Source organism: Euleptes europaea, chromosome 18 (genome assembly GCF_029931775.1).
Source record: "Euleptes europaea isolate rEulEur1 chromosome 18, rEulEur1.hap1, whole genome shotgun sequence".
In the NCBI taxonomy this organism is placed as follows: domain Eukaryota; kingdom Metazoa; phylum Chordata; class Lepidosauria; order Squamata; family Sphaerodactylidae; genus Euleptes; species Euleptes europaea.
Window position 1 is genome coordinate 9,655,014 of NC_079329.1, and position 17,930 is coordinate 9,672,943.

At 50.2% G+C, this 17,930-nt stretch overlaps 1 protein-coding gene across 1 annotated transcript in view; it reads right to left on the bottom strand.

The window, feature by feature from the left end:
- SRCAP (Snf2 related CREBBP activator protein) overlaps positions 1-17,930 on the bottom strand; it is a 41,322-nt gene that overhangs the window by 4,487 nt on the left and 18,905 nt on the right. The window contains exons 15-32 of the mRNA XM_056863004.1: positions 16,350-16,519; positions 15,842-16,034; positions 15,593-15,729; positions 14,721-14,907; positions 13,952-14,121; positions 13,161-13,498; positions 11,184-12,176; positions 10,935-11,102; positions 8,316-8,546; positions 6,563-6,883; positions 5,128-5,360; positions 4,611-4,978; positions 4,235-4,437; positions 3,898-4,067; positions 2,100-2,296; positions 1,825-1,939; positions 1,037-1,165; positions 753-935 (exon numbers count right to left, since the gene is read on the bottom strand). Of these exons, the coding sequence (XP_056718982.1) occupies positions 753-935; positions 1,037-1,165; positions 1,825-1,939; positions 2,100-2,296; positions 3,898-4,067; positions 4,235-4,437; positions 4,611-4,978; positions 5,128-5,360; positions 6,563-6,883; positions 8,316-8,546; positions 10,935-11,102; positions 11,184-12,176; positions 13,161-13,498; positions 13,952-14,121; positions 14,721-14,907; positions 15,593-15,729; positions 15,842-16,034; positions 16,350-16,519 (4,506 nt within the window). The remainder of the gene's footprint in view (positions 1-752; positions 936-1,036; positions 1,166-1,824; positions 1,940-2,099; positions 2,297-3,897; positions 4,068-4,234; positions 4,438-4,610; positions 4,979-5,127; positions 5,361-6,562; positions 6,884-8,315; positions 8,547-10,934; positions 11,103-11,183; positions 12,177-13,160; positions 13,499-13,951; positions 14,122-14,720; positions 14,908-15,592; positions 15,730-15,841; positions 16,035-16,349; positions 16,520-17,930) is intronic.

Consider the following 17,930-nt stretch of genomic DNA (forward strand, 5'->3'; position numbering starts at 1 on the left):
CTGTGGAGACAAAGCAAAGATCAGGTGGAGTGTTTGAAGGGAAGTGTGTGTGTAGGTCAGGTGGTCAGAACAGGCAAGATGTCTAACAGCCAGGACTTTAGTGATCTAGCTATGTACTGGGTTTTACTATAAAACGAATCAGAAGGTTCAATCAACATGATCTCCAGATAATGGGATCTCAAGTAGCAGGTTGGGAAAGACCTCTTGCCTGAGACCTCATTCCATTCTTCACATTTGGAGAACCACTGTGAATCATGCAGACAGCACTGACCTGCCTGATCCAACATGGTATAAACAGGCTTTACGGTCTAATACAAACTTGCATGACAGAGGAACAGCACACCTCATTTAGGTATAAGGCAGAACAGTACTGTCGCTTTGTAAAACCAGAACTATTTTAAAGGGCCTATGGTTGAGGCCAGCTACCATTCCCTATGTATAAATGCTGGCCTCCCTAGCCCCCACCGTTGGTTATATCTTTCCCTATTCTATCTGGGATTTATTCCATCTGCTCACCTAGCTGAAGTTTTGTGTTTTGCGTCTTACACTCTAGAGGTGCCTTAGGTAAACTAGGATAATGTTTTATAAGATTTTTATAGGGCTATTTTAAATGTTGTTTTAAAGCTTTTGCTGATTTAATTTGCTGATTTACATTCTTGTAAGCTGCTCTGAGCCTGGTTCTCGGCCGGGGAGAGTGGGGTAGTAAGCGGAAACAATAAATAAGTAACTAAAAGGCAGACAAGATTGCGCACCTGTTCTACCAGCGAAGCAATTTCTTGCTCCGCCTTAGACATCTCCTCCTCCTCTTCCCTGCTGGGTCTGTCCTCTGTATCCAAAGGGATGTTCTCATTGAACTCCGCCAGCTCAGCCACTTGCTCCGCCTTGGCTTGGGTGGCCGCACGGATGTCCTCGGGGTCTTCTGCTTTGCACAGAGCCTGTAAGCCAGACATATCCGGGGAGGGCTAAGTAAAGGTTCACGAGCCAGGGGAGCAACTGTCCTCACGTCACCATCATGTCGGAGAGAGGGGGGGCTTACCTGCTCCAGAATCTGAGCCTGCTTGGTGGCCATGGGGTCCTCTTCTTCTTCCTGTGCCGGAAGCGGAGCCTCTCCTTCTTTCTTGCCTGGTTCGTCCAGTGGCATTTCAAATAGATCGCGGATGGTTTGCTGAGAAGTACACAGGCGAGCAAGGTTACCACTAGATCCTAGCCAGTGAGCTGCTGACTCCTAAAACGTGCATCTGATGAATGATGCTGTTGCCTATGAAATTCCTCTCTGCAGCTAACTGGTTCACAAAGGAAAGACAGACCAGGATAGTGGTAGTAAGAACAGACAGGAAGACAGTAAAAAACATAAGAAGCTTGGAATGGAGGTAGAGAGAGAGGCTATGAAGAAAAGGGTTGCTACAGAGCTAACTCCTAACACTGCTTCTCCCTCTGAAGAGGGAGGAGAACTGGAAATCAGGGCGGTCCTAACCCAGGGGACAGGAAGCGAAGGCTTTTAGATCCTGCCTCCCTGAGCATAGGAAGGAAACCACCCGTTGATGAAGATGTCCTCCAACCTCAGAGGGAGAAATTCCTCTTTGCAGCTAACTGGTTTATATCTATCATGCCGCAGAATTTTCTTGTCTTTACTGCAACAAACGAACGCTGCTATTCTTCTGTACTTCCTCTTCAGATTGTCTCAAGAGCAGCACTATAATGAAAAGAGGCTCCTTCAGGAACCTGAGCTTTGAAGCAGTGTCAGTGCAAAACCAACCACCCAATGGGCTGGGCAATACACCATTTAGCATTCCGGCTCTCCAACAGACACATTACTACGGTTACCTGCTTGAAATAGGCTGTGGTGAAGTTCCCCCCCTCAATGGCCATATCTCCCAGCATCCTCTTCTGATTGGCCTTCTTCAGGATATTTTCCTCCACCGTCCTTTCACTGATCAATCTGAAGGGACAACGAGAGAGCCAGCTTAACGTAACCCTCTGTGTTGCGGAATTGCCCCCAACCCACAAACGCATACTTCAGACCTCCCGCAGGGAGTCCTGCATTCCCCACGATGGCTGCACCCCTCTCTCTGCCAGCAGCACAGGGGAGCCCGGCTAACCTGTAGATGTGAACGTCCCGTGTCTGCCCAATACGGTGGCAGCGGTCTTGGGCCTGGGCATCCATGGTGGGGTTCCAGTCACTATCGTAGAACACCACGGTGTCGGCACCCGTCAGGTTCACCCCCACGCCTCCACTGCGTGTCGACAGGATGAAGCAGAAGATGCGCTTGTCCGCGTTGAAACGCTCCATCAGCGCCTGCCAAGGTTGGATGAGAACTCAAAGTCAAGAAGCGGAAGGAAGGCTGGGATGGGGATTCCCTGGTTTTTACTTCATTGGCTTTAGAAGAGGAACACACTTTTACAAGTCAAATCGACAGTGAGGCACCCAGTGTAGGAACTACTATTCATTTAATTGAACGAGGCAAAAAACTGACCCCTAGCCTCAAAATTATAGGATGGACTTCCATGGCTCCTGCTTTCCTTATGATAGCCAGGCTCCCATCTCTAATGCCATTTATGCATGGGAGGTTTTGCCTTGAGTTTGCCGCTCTCTAGATGCGCATTTCCCCCATCCGAATTATCAAAACTCTGCATGGGGACTTGTTTTTGAGTTTTGAGAACGTATCAGCTGTTATTTGGAGTGGTTCCATAACAATCTATCCCAATACCCTGGCTATATTCCTACATTGCTGGGAGATTCTTACATAAGCCAGTGGTCGAAATTAATTATCAGGAAAATCAAGTCTGTCGGTATCCCATTTGATTCTCTTTTGATGTTTGAGACAGAGCAAGCATTTAGATTGATACGTCAGCGCCTACTAGATACAGAAATGCAGACCCTAACCTTCCTAGCTAATAGACACTGTTCCCCCATGTTTCATGGTATTACTCCGGCTTATGGAGCTGCAGTTTCCTACTTGTCTTATTTGGAGTCACCGGACATTCGCAGAGCTTTCATGCTCGCTAGACTTAACATTCTTCCCTCAGCTATCCTACAAGGAAGATACAAAGGAATCCCTTTTATTGATAGGTATTGTCCATGTAAGACTGGGGACCCTGAACACTTAACCCACGTGCTGTTGTACTGCCAGCTTTACAAGAGGCCGAGGAATACTTATATTAAACCCCTACTGCCTAGTGATCAGAGTCTTTCAGATCAGCAGTCAGTGATGTACCTTTTATCTGATAGAAACCCTACCGTTACCCAACAAGTAGCTAGTTTTCTCCTGTCTGCACAAAGGATTCGCAAGCATTGTACATACTTCTAAGTAATGTCCTTTGAATGTAATCTGTTTTAACCTATTTTGTAATTCTGTTTATTGTATACTGATGTAAATGCCTAATAAAGGTAATGATGATGAATGATGATGATGACAATCTATCCCTTCTACTGTTCTAGAAAATTATGTATCTAAAATATAAAATGTAAAGAAACTTTAAAAGAGAGAGAGGGATCTAAACATAGCCAGCGTGGTGTAGTGGTTAAGAGCGGTGGTTTGGAGTGGTGGAGTCTGATCTGGAGAACCGGGTTGGTTTCCCCACTCCTACACATGAAGCCAGCTGGGTGACCTTGGGCTAGTCACGCTCTCTCAGCTCCACCTACTTCGCAGGGTGTCTGTTTTGGGGAGGGGAAGGTGATTGTAAGCCGGTTTGATTCTGCCTTAAGAAAGTCGGCATATAAAAACCAACTTTTTCTTCTTGCAAGATACATGAGTTACAATTCTTATTGTTATATAGTTCGGCTTAAGTACGGTAAGCTTTTCAGTCAGCACATATAATAAGATATATCGCAATGCGTAATTAACACCTGTGACTCTTAACAGCCCTCACAGGCGACAGCAAGCGGCCACCACCTACCTGCCGCTGCTCCACCCGAGTGCTTCCGTCCAACCGCAGGTAGATGTGCCCATGGTAATTGAGGAACTGCTCCAGCACGTCCAACATACGGGTCATCTGGGTGAAGATGAGGACTCGGTGGGCTCCAGCCTTAAGCTGCCGCAGCAGAATATCCAACGTTTGCAGCTTCCCTACAGGTGGGGGGGGGGGCAGAGAAAGAAATTGGGCTAAAGGCATACAACCCGTCGGCCTTGGCAGTGGAGGAGTCCTAGGCACAATTTCCTCTGCCCTAATCGACAGCACGCCCTTCCCGGGCAGCCCCTACGGTGCCAAACAGGCCTGGCCCTGCAGCACGTACCACAGTCGTACTGGATGAGGCGGAGGTCCGGGAACTGGGTCCTCATGTTGCAGACAATGCGATGCAGGCAACGGGCCCGGGACGACAGCTCTTGGCGCAGCGTCTCCTTGAAGACAGCCTGCTGGAGCAGGAGCGACGGGGGCGGGTGAGAGGTGTGCATGGTGATGGCGGGAGCCTCCACGGGAGGCATAACGAAAATGAACCTGCAGAGAGAAGGGAGATGCCAGGCCATCTCGGGAAACCAGGGAGATAGTTGGGCTTCTCTTCAGAGAACGGGAACCAGAATGCCCAGGAACGATTCAGAACAGCCAAGGGCACCGTTACACCCTCTCTTTAACCCCCACCCCAGTTTCCAAGCTCAAGGGGAAACCATTACCTCTCTATAATGTTTGTCAGCTGCTTGATGCGTTGCTGGGGCATCAGGATGGTCTGGGCCAAAGCCTCTGAGCGCTGCCAATAGGCCGCAAGGCTCTGCGGGTCCCTTTGTACTTGAGCCGCAAAGCAGTGGGTGTAGCTAGCTCCTCTCCAGCCTTGGGGTTCTACGTCCCGAGCTGCCCCCGCTCGCTCCTCGCTCTCCTCCTCCTCGTTCCTCCACGAGGCAGCAGGGACAGGGGGGAAGAGGGTGCAAAAGCGCAGCACCTCCATCCCATAGATGGGGGCGAGGTTGCAGTGCTGCTCGTTGAGGCGGAAGAGGCGGTCCAGGCGCTCCTCCTTCTGCTTCTTCCGCTTCTCTTCAAGTGATTCCTTCAGGCCGGAGAGATCGGAACCGGTCAGGCTGGAGTACAGCCCAGGCTCCCCCGCTCGCATCGCGAGCCCTGGAGTCCACGCCATCCCTACTCCCCAGCACCTGCCCAGCTCCAACCAGAGTCCAAGTCCCTAGCTGAGCGACTCACCAGATAGAAGGGTGACCGAGGTGGGGGAGGCGGCTGTCGCCTTGGCCGTGGGGCAAGGATTGAAGGGGGAGGGGGAGTCGGCGTTGTAGAGCGAAGCAACAGCATCTCCGGTTCGTCCCTGGGCACAGGGCTGGAGGTGGCCTGGGGGGCCATGGCAGGGGAGGCACTGACAGCGACGGTGGCGGCTGGAGACAGAGCGAATGGCGCCACGGAGGAAGACAGGGAAGCTGACACTGGAAGGGAGACAGAGGAGTTAATGCAAGGCGGGCAGGGGGCAGAAGTCACAACAAGGCCCCCGGTTTTCTGGGCTCCCAGAATTTGGAAGCAGTTTTTTTAGAATGCCACCACCACACGGTTTGCCTGCTTATACTTATTATTTGACAACTCATCTTTCCAGAGCCTTCTGTTTAGCTAGACTGAATGCTAACCCCTCTATGGTTAGGTAAAGGTCCCCTGTGCAAGCACCGGGTCATTCTTGGCCCATGGGGTGACGTCGCATCCCGACATTTACTAGGCAGACTTTGTTTACGGGGTGGTTTGCCAGTGCCTTCCCCAGTCATCTTCCCTTTACCCCCAGCAAGCTGGGTACTCATTTGACCGACCTTGGAAGGATGGAAGGCTGAGTCGACCTCGAGCCGGCTACCTGAAACCGACTTCCGTTGGGATCGAACTCAGGTCGTGAGCAGAACGTTTGACTGCAGTACTGCAGCTTACCACTCTGCGCCATGGGGCTCTTACCTCCATGGTTATGAAAGGCAAAATTTTGAATATACCAAACCCAGAAAGGATCTGTCCTTGCCCTTCTGTCTCTATTGATTCACTAGCACATGCCCTTTTGGAATGCCGCTTTTATGAGGAACTTGGATCACGTTATATCTTTCCCCTTTTAATATAGAAATCTAACGCCTTTGTGTCTGATATAATGCCTTTTTTTATTAAGTGACAGGGATCCCAAGGCTACATTGTCAGTGGCAAGATTTATTTCAGTCCTTATATCCCTCAAACGTTAGATTTAAAATTACGCTGCTCAAGATCAATGGATCAAGGCGCTTCTAAGGGATAAAAAGGAAAGATATTGTTGAAGGCTTTCACGGTCAGAGTTCATTGGTTCTTGTAGGTTATCCGGGCTGTGTGACCATGGTCTTGGTATTTTCTTTCCTGACGTTTCGCCAGCAGCTGTGGCCGGCATCTTCAGAGGAGTAACACTGAAGGACAGTGAGAGACACTGTCTACAAGAACCTTGTACAAGAACCGAAAAAGGAAAGAATTTGGAAGCTGAGCATTTCAAGCATCCCCCTCAAGCCATGTACAGAGCCGGCACCTATAAGGTTGATGCTGACTCTTAACACTTGAGAAGAACTGGAAATAGCTTCCCACTTCTACAAACCTCTCGGAGGCACAAAGCCCTACACGGGACGCCAGGAGCCATTCTTACCCAGCTGTTGCTCCATGCTGGGGTTTGGCGCCTGCAGCACCCGCAGCGTGGGCCTCACGAGAGCTTGCAGGGGAGCCGGTGTGGACGGGCGCATTGGCGGCTGAGTGGGTATCCTGACTGGCGGCACAGGGTTCATGGGGAGCGGGGTTCGTTGGGCCATCAGAGACGCCGGAAGGCCAGGCAAAGCGGTGGCGGTTGTTGGTGTGGCGGGGCGCAACGGTGGCTGCTGCGGGCCAGGAGATGGGGGTACCAGTCCATCTCGAGGGGCCTGTCGCACGACTATCTTCACCACGCCAGAGCTGTTCACTGCCGAGGAGGGCACTACCGAAACAACGGCAGAGAGATGTTGCACGCTGAGCTTGATTACCTCACAGCCTAATTTCCTATTATTGCTACTGGACCAGCGTGGTGTAGTGGTGAAGAGCAGTGGTTTGGAGCAGTGGACTCTGACCTGGAGAACCGGGTTTGATTCCCCACTCCTCCACATGAGCGGCGGAAGCTAATCTGGTGAACCGGGTTGGTTTCCCCACTCCTACACACGAAGCCAGCTGGGTGACCTTGGCCTAGTCACACTCTCTCAGCCTCACCTACCTCACACGGTGTCTGTTGTGGGCAGAGGAAAGGAAGGTGATTGTAAGCCGGTTTGATTCTCTCTTCAGTGATAGAGAAAGTTGGCATATAAAAACCAACTCTTCTTCTATTCTATGCTAGCCTTGGGTAAAAAGGGTCTAGGACAGAGGTCCCCAATATGGTGCCTATGGGTGCCATGGTGCCTGCTAACCCCTTTTCTGGAGTCCACCAAGTGTTTTTAGGAAACAGGCAGAGCCAGATACAGGTCTGCCCGGCAGAGCTTCTGATGGGCCACTGTAGATGTGATTGCCTCTGCAGACTTTTAAAAAGTTGCTTCAGCAGCAGATGCAGCTACAGCACAAGGATCCTCACTGTGTTACTAAAAGTAAGCTATATGTTTACAAGAAATACTTTAAAATATATGTTCATTTTAAAAGGCATTTTGTTAAGCAGTCTCACATGAACACATGAAGCTGCCTTATACTGAATCAGACCCTTGGTCCATCAACGTCAGTATTGCCTACTCAGACCGGCGGCAGCTCTCCAGGGTCTCAGGCAGAGGTCTTTCACATCACCTACTCGCCTAGTCCCTTTAACTGGAGATTCTGGGGATTGAACATGGGACCTTCTGCATGCCAAGCAGATGCTCTACGACTGAGCCACAGCCCCTCCCCAATGAAACAGTGAAGAGTTACTATTAAAGTTATGCATAACCTCACTCTAATAATTTGAGGTTGGCTCTGCCTCTTCTAGCAGTCATTTTGTGGCTGTGGTTGGCAGCCTTTTTTTAAGTGTCAAAATTCCAAAAGCACCCGCAGGCTCAAAAAGGTTGGGGACCCCTTGTCAAGGAAAAGGATTACTTAAAAGTAGGGACCATCGGCAAGTCACAGTTCTCGTAATTCAGGAAAACGCGCACGGAAATTATTTTGAAAGGGTGAACAAGAGCATGGCCAAAGATTCGCGTACAAGAGTGATGGGAGGAAATGGAGGGAGGGGCAAGCAGTAGAGGATGGAATAAATGGAGCAGGGTAATAGAGTCTGAGGCACAGGCGGTCTGTTTACCGACCCAGGAGTCCTGCCACCGAGCACCTCAACCCGCTGGACCACATTTCCCCTTCTAGAGCCAAAGATGACACAAAAAACATCCAGGAAGCCCAGTTCTCTGGCTCTGGTCATCACCAACCTTGGGTGGCAGCAATGGGGACGCTGATGGTTGCCGTAGAAGCAACTGCCGCAGCGGCTGTGCTGGTAGCTGGGACCGGCAGAATGGTGGGCGGCTGGTGGCCCGGCACTGCCTGCATCCCGACGGGGGACTGCCCTGCCTGCTGGGCCATGGCCTGGATCAGGGCCACCTGTGCCGGCTGGCTGATGATGTGGTGCTGCCCCCCAGCAGACACCAGGTGAACTACATTCCCTAGAAAGAAAAAGGGGGGGAGGAGGAGGAGGGGAAAGAGAGGTAACAGCCGACTCAATCACCAGTCTGGACTCTGGGTGGTGGCGACGCTCCAAATGCATGTGTAAGCCCTCCTACTGAGAGACCACCAAGGGACTGGTGGTCCTCTATGCTAGGCAAGGCTCTGGCGTTTCCTGTATCCCTCTGGTCACCAGATGACTCACAGAGAGAGGCATCAGGAGCTTAGAGGGATGGCGCTGGTATTTAAAGACCGTTTCCCACCCCACGTATTCCATCTCCCTCGTACCTAGCAAGGTTCTGACACCGCACCACTCCCCCTGCCCATTTGTGTCACAAGGTTTTCACCCTGCATTTGGCTGAAGTCAAGTCTATTGCACACGTTTTCTTCAGATGCTCTTTCTATGAGGAAGTAAGATTTAAGCTAATTTCCCCTCTCCTTAATCTAACAAAGGACAGCTCTGAGGAAGGGAGGCTGAGGAATCCACTATGGGAAGGGTCAGCCCAGACGATGAAACAATTAGCTAAATTCTGTGCTGCAATATAGAAGACAAAGCGGGGGCTTGGCAAACTAACCTAAAACCGACGTTATATTAAGCCGAGGTTTTTAGCTAATATTAATTTGTTTAATTTATTTAAGAATTATATATTCCATAGTTTTAGATACTGTATCTTTTAATTCTACCTTGTAATTGATATGAACATTTTAATGGTTTTGCGTATTAATAAATCTGATCTTGATCTTCCACCCTGCATGTGGACTCATGGCTAAGATTGTTTTTCACTTCTGTTCCTTAGAAGTATTCTGACATGGCGAGCGGAATAGAAAGCAAAACTACTAACCAAGCAGACACTGGTTGGTACAAACAAAACCTTTCCGTTCATTTTTGTGTGTGTGTGCATGTGTGTGTGTGTATGTTTGTGGGGGGGGGAACCGGTGAGTGCTGAAACACAGCTAACTGGAATTGGGGGGAGGCATGGTGCCACTTATACGGAGTTTGATTTGCTAATGCTGAAACGCAGCTGTCTCCGGAGCGCATCCCACCCAAACCATAACTTTATAGCAGTGGTTCCCAAAGTGGGCAGTACCACCCCCTGGGGGGCGGAGGTATCACCTAGGGGGGCACTAAGAGGCAATGGGGCAGCAGGGGGGCGCTAGAGGTGGGCCCCTTTAACTGTGATGTTCACTAATTTACAATAGATCAAGCTATGGCACCATGCTGGCAAATTTGGTGGGAACTATCAGAATCCCCCCCCCCCCAGATTTTGAAGAACTGGTACCACTGGATCAAGTTTATCAGTTTTGTTGAATACATTTCAACTAAAAAGTTTTAATTTGATTTTGAATAGATGTACAAATAATGGTTACTGTTTTGAAATTGTATTATTATCTTCTTTAATGCATCATGCAAACCCCTATTTTGAATAATGCTTTTTATAGGATAGGGTAGGGGGTGCTGGGGTGGAGTTTGTGGAACCAAGGGGGCAGTGGCCCGAAAAGTTTGGGAACCACTGCTTTAGAGCAAAAGACAAGTCAAAGAGTACATTAGAGACAAGACACAAAATTGCTGGATGTCCCATGGCCAGTTCAGTCCCCATCAGACTACAGGTTGGAGGATGAAGGCTCCCTCATTTAAAAAAAAAAACTTCCCACACACCTGAAGTTAGCATGTCAGAGAGGAAGCTATACTCCAGAGGTTCCCAAACTGTGCTCCAAGAAGCACTTGGTGCTCCGCGAAGCATCTCCTAGTGCCCCGTGAAGAGATTGGAAAGAAAAATACTACTGACCTTAGAAGCTAAAATGACTAAACTGAAGCTATCGTACTTTGGTCACATTATGAGAAGACCAGAGTCACTGGAAAAGACAATCATGCTTGGAAAAGCTGAAGGCAGCGGGAAAAGAGGAAGACCCAACAAGAGATGGATTGACTAAAGAAAGCTGCAGCCCTCAGTTTGCAAGATCTTAGCAAGGCTGTTAAGGATAGGACACTTTGGAGGACATTGATTCATAGGGTCGCCATGAGTTGGAAGCGACTTGACGGCACTTAACACACACCTTCAGTTTTAGTATATAGGTGGTAGGTGAAAATAAGTGAACAGTGACGAATTTCTCTCCTGAAAAGTGTTCCATGACTCAAAACGTTTGGGAACCTCTGCTAGACTAGAACTTTTTCTGTAACATGCTTTACATGTTTAGGAAGGTTTGTTTTTTAAAAAAATAACAAGCAACAAACATACAAGGCAAGGGAATACTCAAACATTTCATCCCCACTTATTATCCCGGGTAACCCACTCCAGCAGTAGATTCAGAGCTGCTGATCATGCAGCCAGGCTCATGGAGCCAAGGGAGAGGGGGGCTCGCTGGGCCAGCGGGGCCCGGGGTTTACCTACTTGGCAGCTGTCGGGCCGGTTGAGGCACAGTGACCTGGCGCACCTGAGTCCCCGTCAAGGTCAGCTTGTTGCCTTGGATCTGGAAGGTGAGGGGCTTGCTGCCCGGAGCGCTCTGGAGGGGCCGGTTGGCCAGCGACGCGAGCTGCCCGATGCTGACTACTTCGCCCGCTGCAGTGAGACAAAGAGACGGTTGGCTCCGGCCACAGCCAACACCTGCTCCTGCGTTTCCACTGGCCTCCTCATACTCACAGGGGAGCCGCGCCTGCATATCTGGGGACAGCAGAAACCGTTGCTGCAGAGCTCCAGCGGTTGCAAAGTTGTAGCCGGGCAAGGCGGGCACAGCGGAATGAATGTTCATCGGCTTCAGCATCCCTCCGATAGCGCCTGGACCCATAGTGCTGGTGGACTGCTGCGCTGCAGGTGCTGGGCCCAGTGTGTTGGGGGCTTGCGGCTGCCCTGCACTGGGCATGGCCAGGGTGTTGGGGGCCTGTGGCTGCCCCACAACAGACACGGCCAGGGTGTTGGGGGCCTGCGGCTGCCCCACAACAGACATGGCCAGGGTGTTGGGGGCCTGCGGCTGCCCCACAGCGGATGCAGCCAGAGTGTTGGGGACCTGTAGATGCCCCACCGAAGACACGGCCAGGGTGTTGGAGGCCTGCGTCTGCCCTACAGCAGACACGGCCAAGGTGTTGGGGGCCTGCGGCTGCCCCAAGGCAGACATGACCAAGGTGCTAGGGGACTGCAGCTGCCCCACAGTAGAAACCACCTGTGGCTGCCCCATGCCAGACATGACCATGGTGCTGGGGCCCTGTGGCTGCCCCACAACAGACATGCCCTGCGGCTGCCCCACAGTGGACACAGACAAGGTGCTGGGGGCCTGCGGCTGCCCCATGCCAGACATGGCCAGAGGGTTGGGGCCCTGTGGCTGCCCTACAACAGACATGCCCTGCAGCTGCCCAACAGAAGACACAGCCAGGGTGTTGGGGGCCTGCGGCTGCCCCATGCCAGACATGGCCAGGGTGCTAGGGGCCTGTGGCTGCCCCACAGCAGACATGCCCTGCAGCTGCCCCATGGCGGACACTGCCAGGGTGTTGGGGGCCTGCAGCTGCCCCACAGGAGCTGGGCCTATACCAAGTTTCAGTGAGGAGGTGGCGGTTGCAGTGGCAGAAATGGGAGGAGGTGGTAAGGTCGGCCGAGAAGCGTTCGGCATCAGCTGAGCAGCAGTCATGGCCATGGGAAGGACTGTGGAAAAAGAGAGGAGACGTTTAGAGTCGCAGGGTCACCTAGCCTCGTCATGCTTTCCTAGATAGGAATGCTCCTGCTCAAAACAATTCTTGCGCTGGGCTCTTTACCTCAACTCACTCTTCCGTGCAGCACCCGTTACCAGCACTGCAGTTTCTCTAGCAAACAAGAGCAGCCCTTTCCCCTCAGAAGTCACAAGCAAGCGACATAAAAAAAACCAACCAAACGTATTCATTTACAGTGATACTATTATTCATTAAAAATTGGTTAATAGATTAGTTTTAGAAAATTAAAAACAAAATCTCCGCTTCTCATCTCACGCACGCATGTGAAATAAATACAGGAAAGGTAAGTGAAAGGTAAAGGTCCCCTGTGCAAGCACCGGGTCATTCCTGACCCATAGGGTGACGTCACATCCCGACGTTTACTAGGAAGACTGTGTTTATGGGGTGGTTTGCCAGTGCCTTCCCCAGTCATCTTCCCTTTACCCCCAGCAAGATGGGTACTCATTTGACCGACCTCAGAAGGATGGAAGGCTAAGTCAACCTTGAGCCGGCTACCTGAAACCAACTTCCGTTGGGATCGAACTCAGGTCGTGAGCAGAGCTTGGACTGCAGTACTGCAGCTTACCACTCTGTGCCACGAGGCTCTTACAGGAAAGGTACCGGCTGGATATTAGGGGAAAATGTTTTTACAGTAAGAGTTGTCCGACAGTGGAATCAGCTACCTAGGCAGGTGGTGAGCTCCCCCTCACTGGCAGTCTTTAAGCAGAGGCTGGACAAACACTTGTCAGGGGTGCTCTAGGCCGATCCTGCATTAAGCAGGGGGTTGGACTAGATGGCCTGTATGGCCCTTTCCAACTCTATGATTCTAAGCAGTGAAGAAACTCCGGCTCCCTCACCACAGAGAAGAGCTTTGGGCTTAACTGAGAGGCCAGCGTCAGCATCTTCCCCCCCACCCTGGTCTGGGACCTTCAAGCCTTACCTTGTGGAGCGGATGCCTGGGTGTGGAGCAGGGCAGCAGCTGTGTTGTTCTGGCTCAGAGGAGGCACTAGAGTTGGGGTCTGTGGTCTGGCAGAGGGAGGCACTGGTATTGACATAGTGACCGGGGAAGGCGGCACAGGGAGAGAAACCGAGACAGGAAGCACGGGGGACAGCACAGACCCTGGCAAGACCGGGCCCTGGTGATGGATGGGAGCCAGGGCAGTGGTCAGTGCCTCCGGGAGAAGAGGAGTCATGGGTCTCTGCAGCGGGGCTGCCGGGCGAGGGTTATTCACCAGCACCACAGTACGATTCTCTGGCTTGGGCACTGGCTGCAGCATTCTGAAGAAGAGAGGAAAATGAAACCACTCAGCACTAGAACACTGGATGTGACTTCCATCCCGTAACATCCTCATCCTCCCTAATTCGCCCACTAGGCTGATCTCACCATCTCTGCTCTAAGTTAAGGGAACATTCCTGATTAGGATCTTGGTAGATGACTATTTGATGGAAGATCTTGGAAGATGACTATCTGATGGGAGTCTCCGACTATTAGCCAGTTATGCAACATTCTGGTGGGAAGAGGCAGAATGTCTTCATGGCATCAGTCATTTCCTCCTTTGGGACAGAAAGCTACACAACCTTAAAAGTTGAGGAGTTTGAAAGAAAACCTGGTGCTGCCTTTCTGTCATTTATGGGAACTTTAAGAATGCCCAGCCTCTGTGCAAGAGATCTGAAAGTACCGCTAAACACAAGCGGTCCACTGAAGGAAGGTCATGTGCGTGTCACAGATACCTGTTCACTTTCATTTTGACTGGTTTCGGCCTGGGAGGAGGATCGGGGGACTCAGCAATCTCCTCAATCAGCTTCCTTGTCACCTTCCACTTGGGCAGAAATGTGTCCGTCTCGTAACGGGAAACACGGTCCTCCAGATTGATCAAGTCAAAAATTCCCATGTCCGCATGCTGTAAGAAGTGAGGCCCACAAAGACGAGAGAGCCAACTTAATACTTCTCTTGGCTATCCAACCTGAACCACTCCTCAAAGAAGAGTTGGTTTTTATATGCCAACTTTCTCTACCACTTAAGGAAGAATCAAATGGGCTTACAATCACCTTCCCTTCCCCTCCCCGCAACACCCTGTGAGGTGGGTGGGGCTGAGAGAGTGTGACTAGCCCAAGGTCACCCAGCTGGCTTCTTGTGTAGGAGTGGGGAAACAAATCCGGTTCACCAGATTAGCGTCCGCCGTTCACGTGGAGGACTGGGGAATCAAACCCGGTTCTCCAGATCAGAGTCCACCGCTCCAAACCACCATACTTAACAACTACACCACACTGGCTCTCAAAGGACAACAGAAGCAGCAAAAAGCAGGCAAGATCAACAACTGGGAGATGCAGGGAATACCTCAGCAATCTGGTTTAAAGAGTAAGCCCTGCCTGTTGCAGCAAGCGGCAGGACTTCAGGACAGCCTCCTCCCCCAATGAAAGCGGACGTCATTCTCCCACCCCGGCACCTCCTAATCAGAGCACCCCACTTTCCCACCAGACCAGCGGGGGGAGCACCTGCCTTGAAAGGGTCGTTATCAAGGGTATGAAGGACAAGAGAGGCCGTGTTGAAGCAGACCCCCTCTGTGATGAATGGCGAGTGGATGGGCCGCGGGTCGAAGAGGTTGGGGTGGTTGCAGACTTTGCGAAGCTGCATCAGGATGTTGATGACGCTCATGAAGTGCCCTGTTGCCAAGGTCTCCTTGGTGCTGAAAAAGGAACCAGTCACAGGCCATTTATGCTGAGTCAATTTTGAAGCTCGCTCAAAGCTTTTTTTTAAATGCCACCTTTAAAATGACTATTCCCAATGCAAAAGGAGAAATTCCACCTCCTCCCCCCCACTCGTCTGCTCCTTGTTTGCATAGCCATTAGCAATCACGGCAACACAGCTAACGGGCAGCTGTGATTTTGCATGTTTCCTTGAGGGGATTCTTCGCCACGAAGGCAGAGCAAACACAAAAGGTCGCATTAAAGGGACTCTTTAAGTAATGCGAAGCTGGTATGCACCGGCTTCACAGTCACTTCCTGAACCACGGTTCACCATGAAAAACTTCTTTAAAATATGCGGGGCAATTCAGCCTGGAACACGCTAATTACCAAGCACAAATGGCCACAGAGAATCAGACGTGCTCAGAGATTTTATAGTAGTGAACCACTGCCCAAAGTGGAAAGACATGAAGTGCATCTGCCTACGCTGATCACCTGGGAGAACAGGAAGCTACAGACCAACCACTCAAGCTCACCCTTCTTAGTTTTATCCTGGACCCCCTGAGCTGAACCCAGCCTTCCTTGCTCCCTGCAACTGGCTCCAACCCACATCACAGACACAGCAAAAATTCTGCTCCCCAGTTCACACACACACACCCCGAATCCCAAGCACTCTTTCGTACTCACGTAGCCTGGGCCATGAAATCATCGTAGAGATAACGCTGGCGCTTGGAAAGCCGGCACTTGATGACATGCTCATATTTCTTTGGCATTTGCTTCTCTACGTCCACTTTCACCCTCCGCAAAAGGAAAGGCCGCAACACCTACGAACGGTGGGGACAGAGAGGGCAAAAAGTCAGCCTCAACTCCTATCACAAAGGCTGCCTCTAACATTTCAGTGCTCTCTGGCAAAATCTCTGAAACACCCCCCCTCACCTTGTGCAGCCTCTTGACCAGGTTCTCATTGTATTCCTGACTACCCTCAATCATGCCTGTCAGAGGGTTGGAGAACCATTCCTTGAATTCACGATGCGACTGGAAGACGTGGGGCATCAGGAAATGCATGAGGGACCACAGTTCCATTAAGCTGTTCTGGAGAGGAGTTCCAGTGAGCAGCAGCCGCCTCTGGCTGAAACACAAAAGGTGGGAGGGATGAGACTCTTCGTGGAGGGGAGGGGCCGTGGCTCAGTGGCAGAGCATCTGCTTGGCACGCGGAAGGTCCCAGGTTCAGTCCCCAGCAGCTCCAGTTAAAGGGACTAGGCAAGTAGGTGATGTGAAAGATCTCTGCCTGAGACCCTGGAGAGCCGCTACTGGTCTGAGTAGACAATACTGACTTGGATGGACCGAGGGTCTGATTTAGTATAAGGCAGCTTCATGTGTTCATCTCCAAGTCTGTTCCCAGCCCTTGCCTTGAAAGCAACCCCACATTCTCCCCCACTCCCACCTGTTGAAGTTGAGCAACGACTGCCAGCGCTGGGATTTGAAGTTCTTGATATTTTGAGCTTCGTCCAGGATCAGATATTTCCAATTCTTGCGTCGAAAGGCCTGGTGATCCTGCAGCACCAGCTTGTATGAGGTGATGCAGATATGGAAGGCATTGGGTTTGGTCCAGCCCTAGACAAAGGCATTGAAGGGGGTTACAACAAGCAGTGTCTTCCCTGCCTTAAGCAAGCACTTCGGTTACAAAGATGAAGCTGCATCCCACGCCAATGGTTTATAAACACCAATCGTTTACTTTGTTCCTAAATTCGGCACCGTAACACCATTTCTTCAGCCTCCTATGTCGGCAAGCCTTTACGTTTCTGCTATTTCTATACCTTGGTAAGGTACAAGTACTACTTGCAGACAGCACTGAACATCACCAATATCACAAAAAAGTTTTTGCTGCAACCAGCAAGCATAACAGCAGTGGTAGGTTTTATTAGCTTCCCCCCCTTTTTGCCAGCTTGAACACACTCTTCTAAGCATTCCTTGTTCACAGGCAGTACAGCTCTGCATACCAGATGCTGAGGACATACAACAGGGAAGGCTGATGCCTACATGCCCTGCATGTGGGGCTTATGGCAACATATGGCTAGTGACTGTAGGAAACAGGAGAGCATTACCTGCATCTTTGGGGCTGATCCAGTGAGGCTATTATGTTCTCCATTAAAACTATAATCAAAGAATCAGATCACAGCTCGATACTGACATTTGATAAATCACCTCTTATCATCTATCTTTAATATTTCTGAACGCATTGACAATTCCAGTAAAGGTGAAGGAAGTCTATGCTATCGGCCTGGGACAATTTTTGAAAAGATCAGTAAACAGACCTTATTTCATTTGCTGAAGTCAGGTACCAGCAGGGCAGAGTTTTATACCAAAATGCTTAATTATGAACACAGTAAGAACTGAGAGAAGTTTTATATACCATCTGTTAATTCCTATCCTAAACTTCTGACCCATTGCTCCTTTCACCAAATCTAAGACTGCAGAAAGCTCAGAAAAAAAGCTTTTATTTTCTGAAATTGGCATCATTAGTTTTTCAGATGCTGACAAACTCTTTATTCACTGTCCTATGCATAAATTTGCATTATTTGCAACAAAGAATCTAATCTAGACATGCAGATGTTCCCAACTCATTTTCAAGCTTCATCTTGTCCACTCCTTCAAAATAAACTTTTCACTTACTACCCGAATCTTTTATTAATAATGGCAACACCTCACTGGGAGAACTCTCACTTTATTCACTAACTTACCTTTCTGATATCTTCCAACCGAAATGAAAGGATAGACTCCAGCATGAATGTTATTGTTCTGTTTATCACCAGGTGACGATATTTGCGGTACAATTTACTTTTCAAATCAATGGCAGCCTCTTATTCCTGATAATCCACAGAAGTACATCCAAGGGAACTGATAATACTGTTTATTTAATCTGTAGCAGGGACCAGCTTTATCTACAAGTCAACTATTGTGTAAACTCACAAATCTCTGCAGCCCCAAATTAAAAACTCACAAGACAGCAATGGCCCGTATTGGG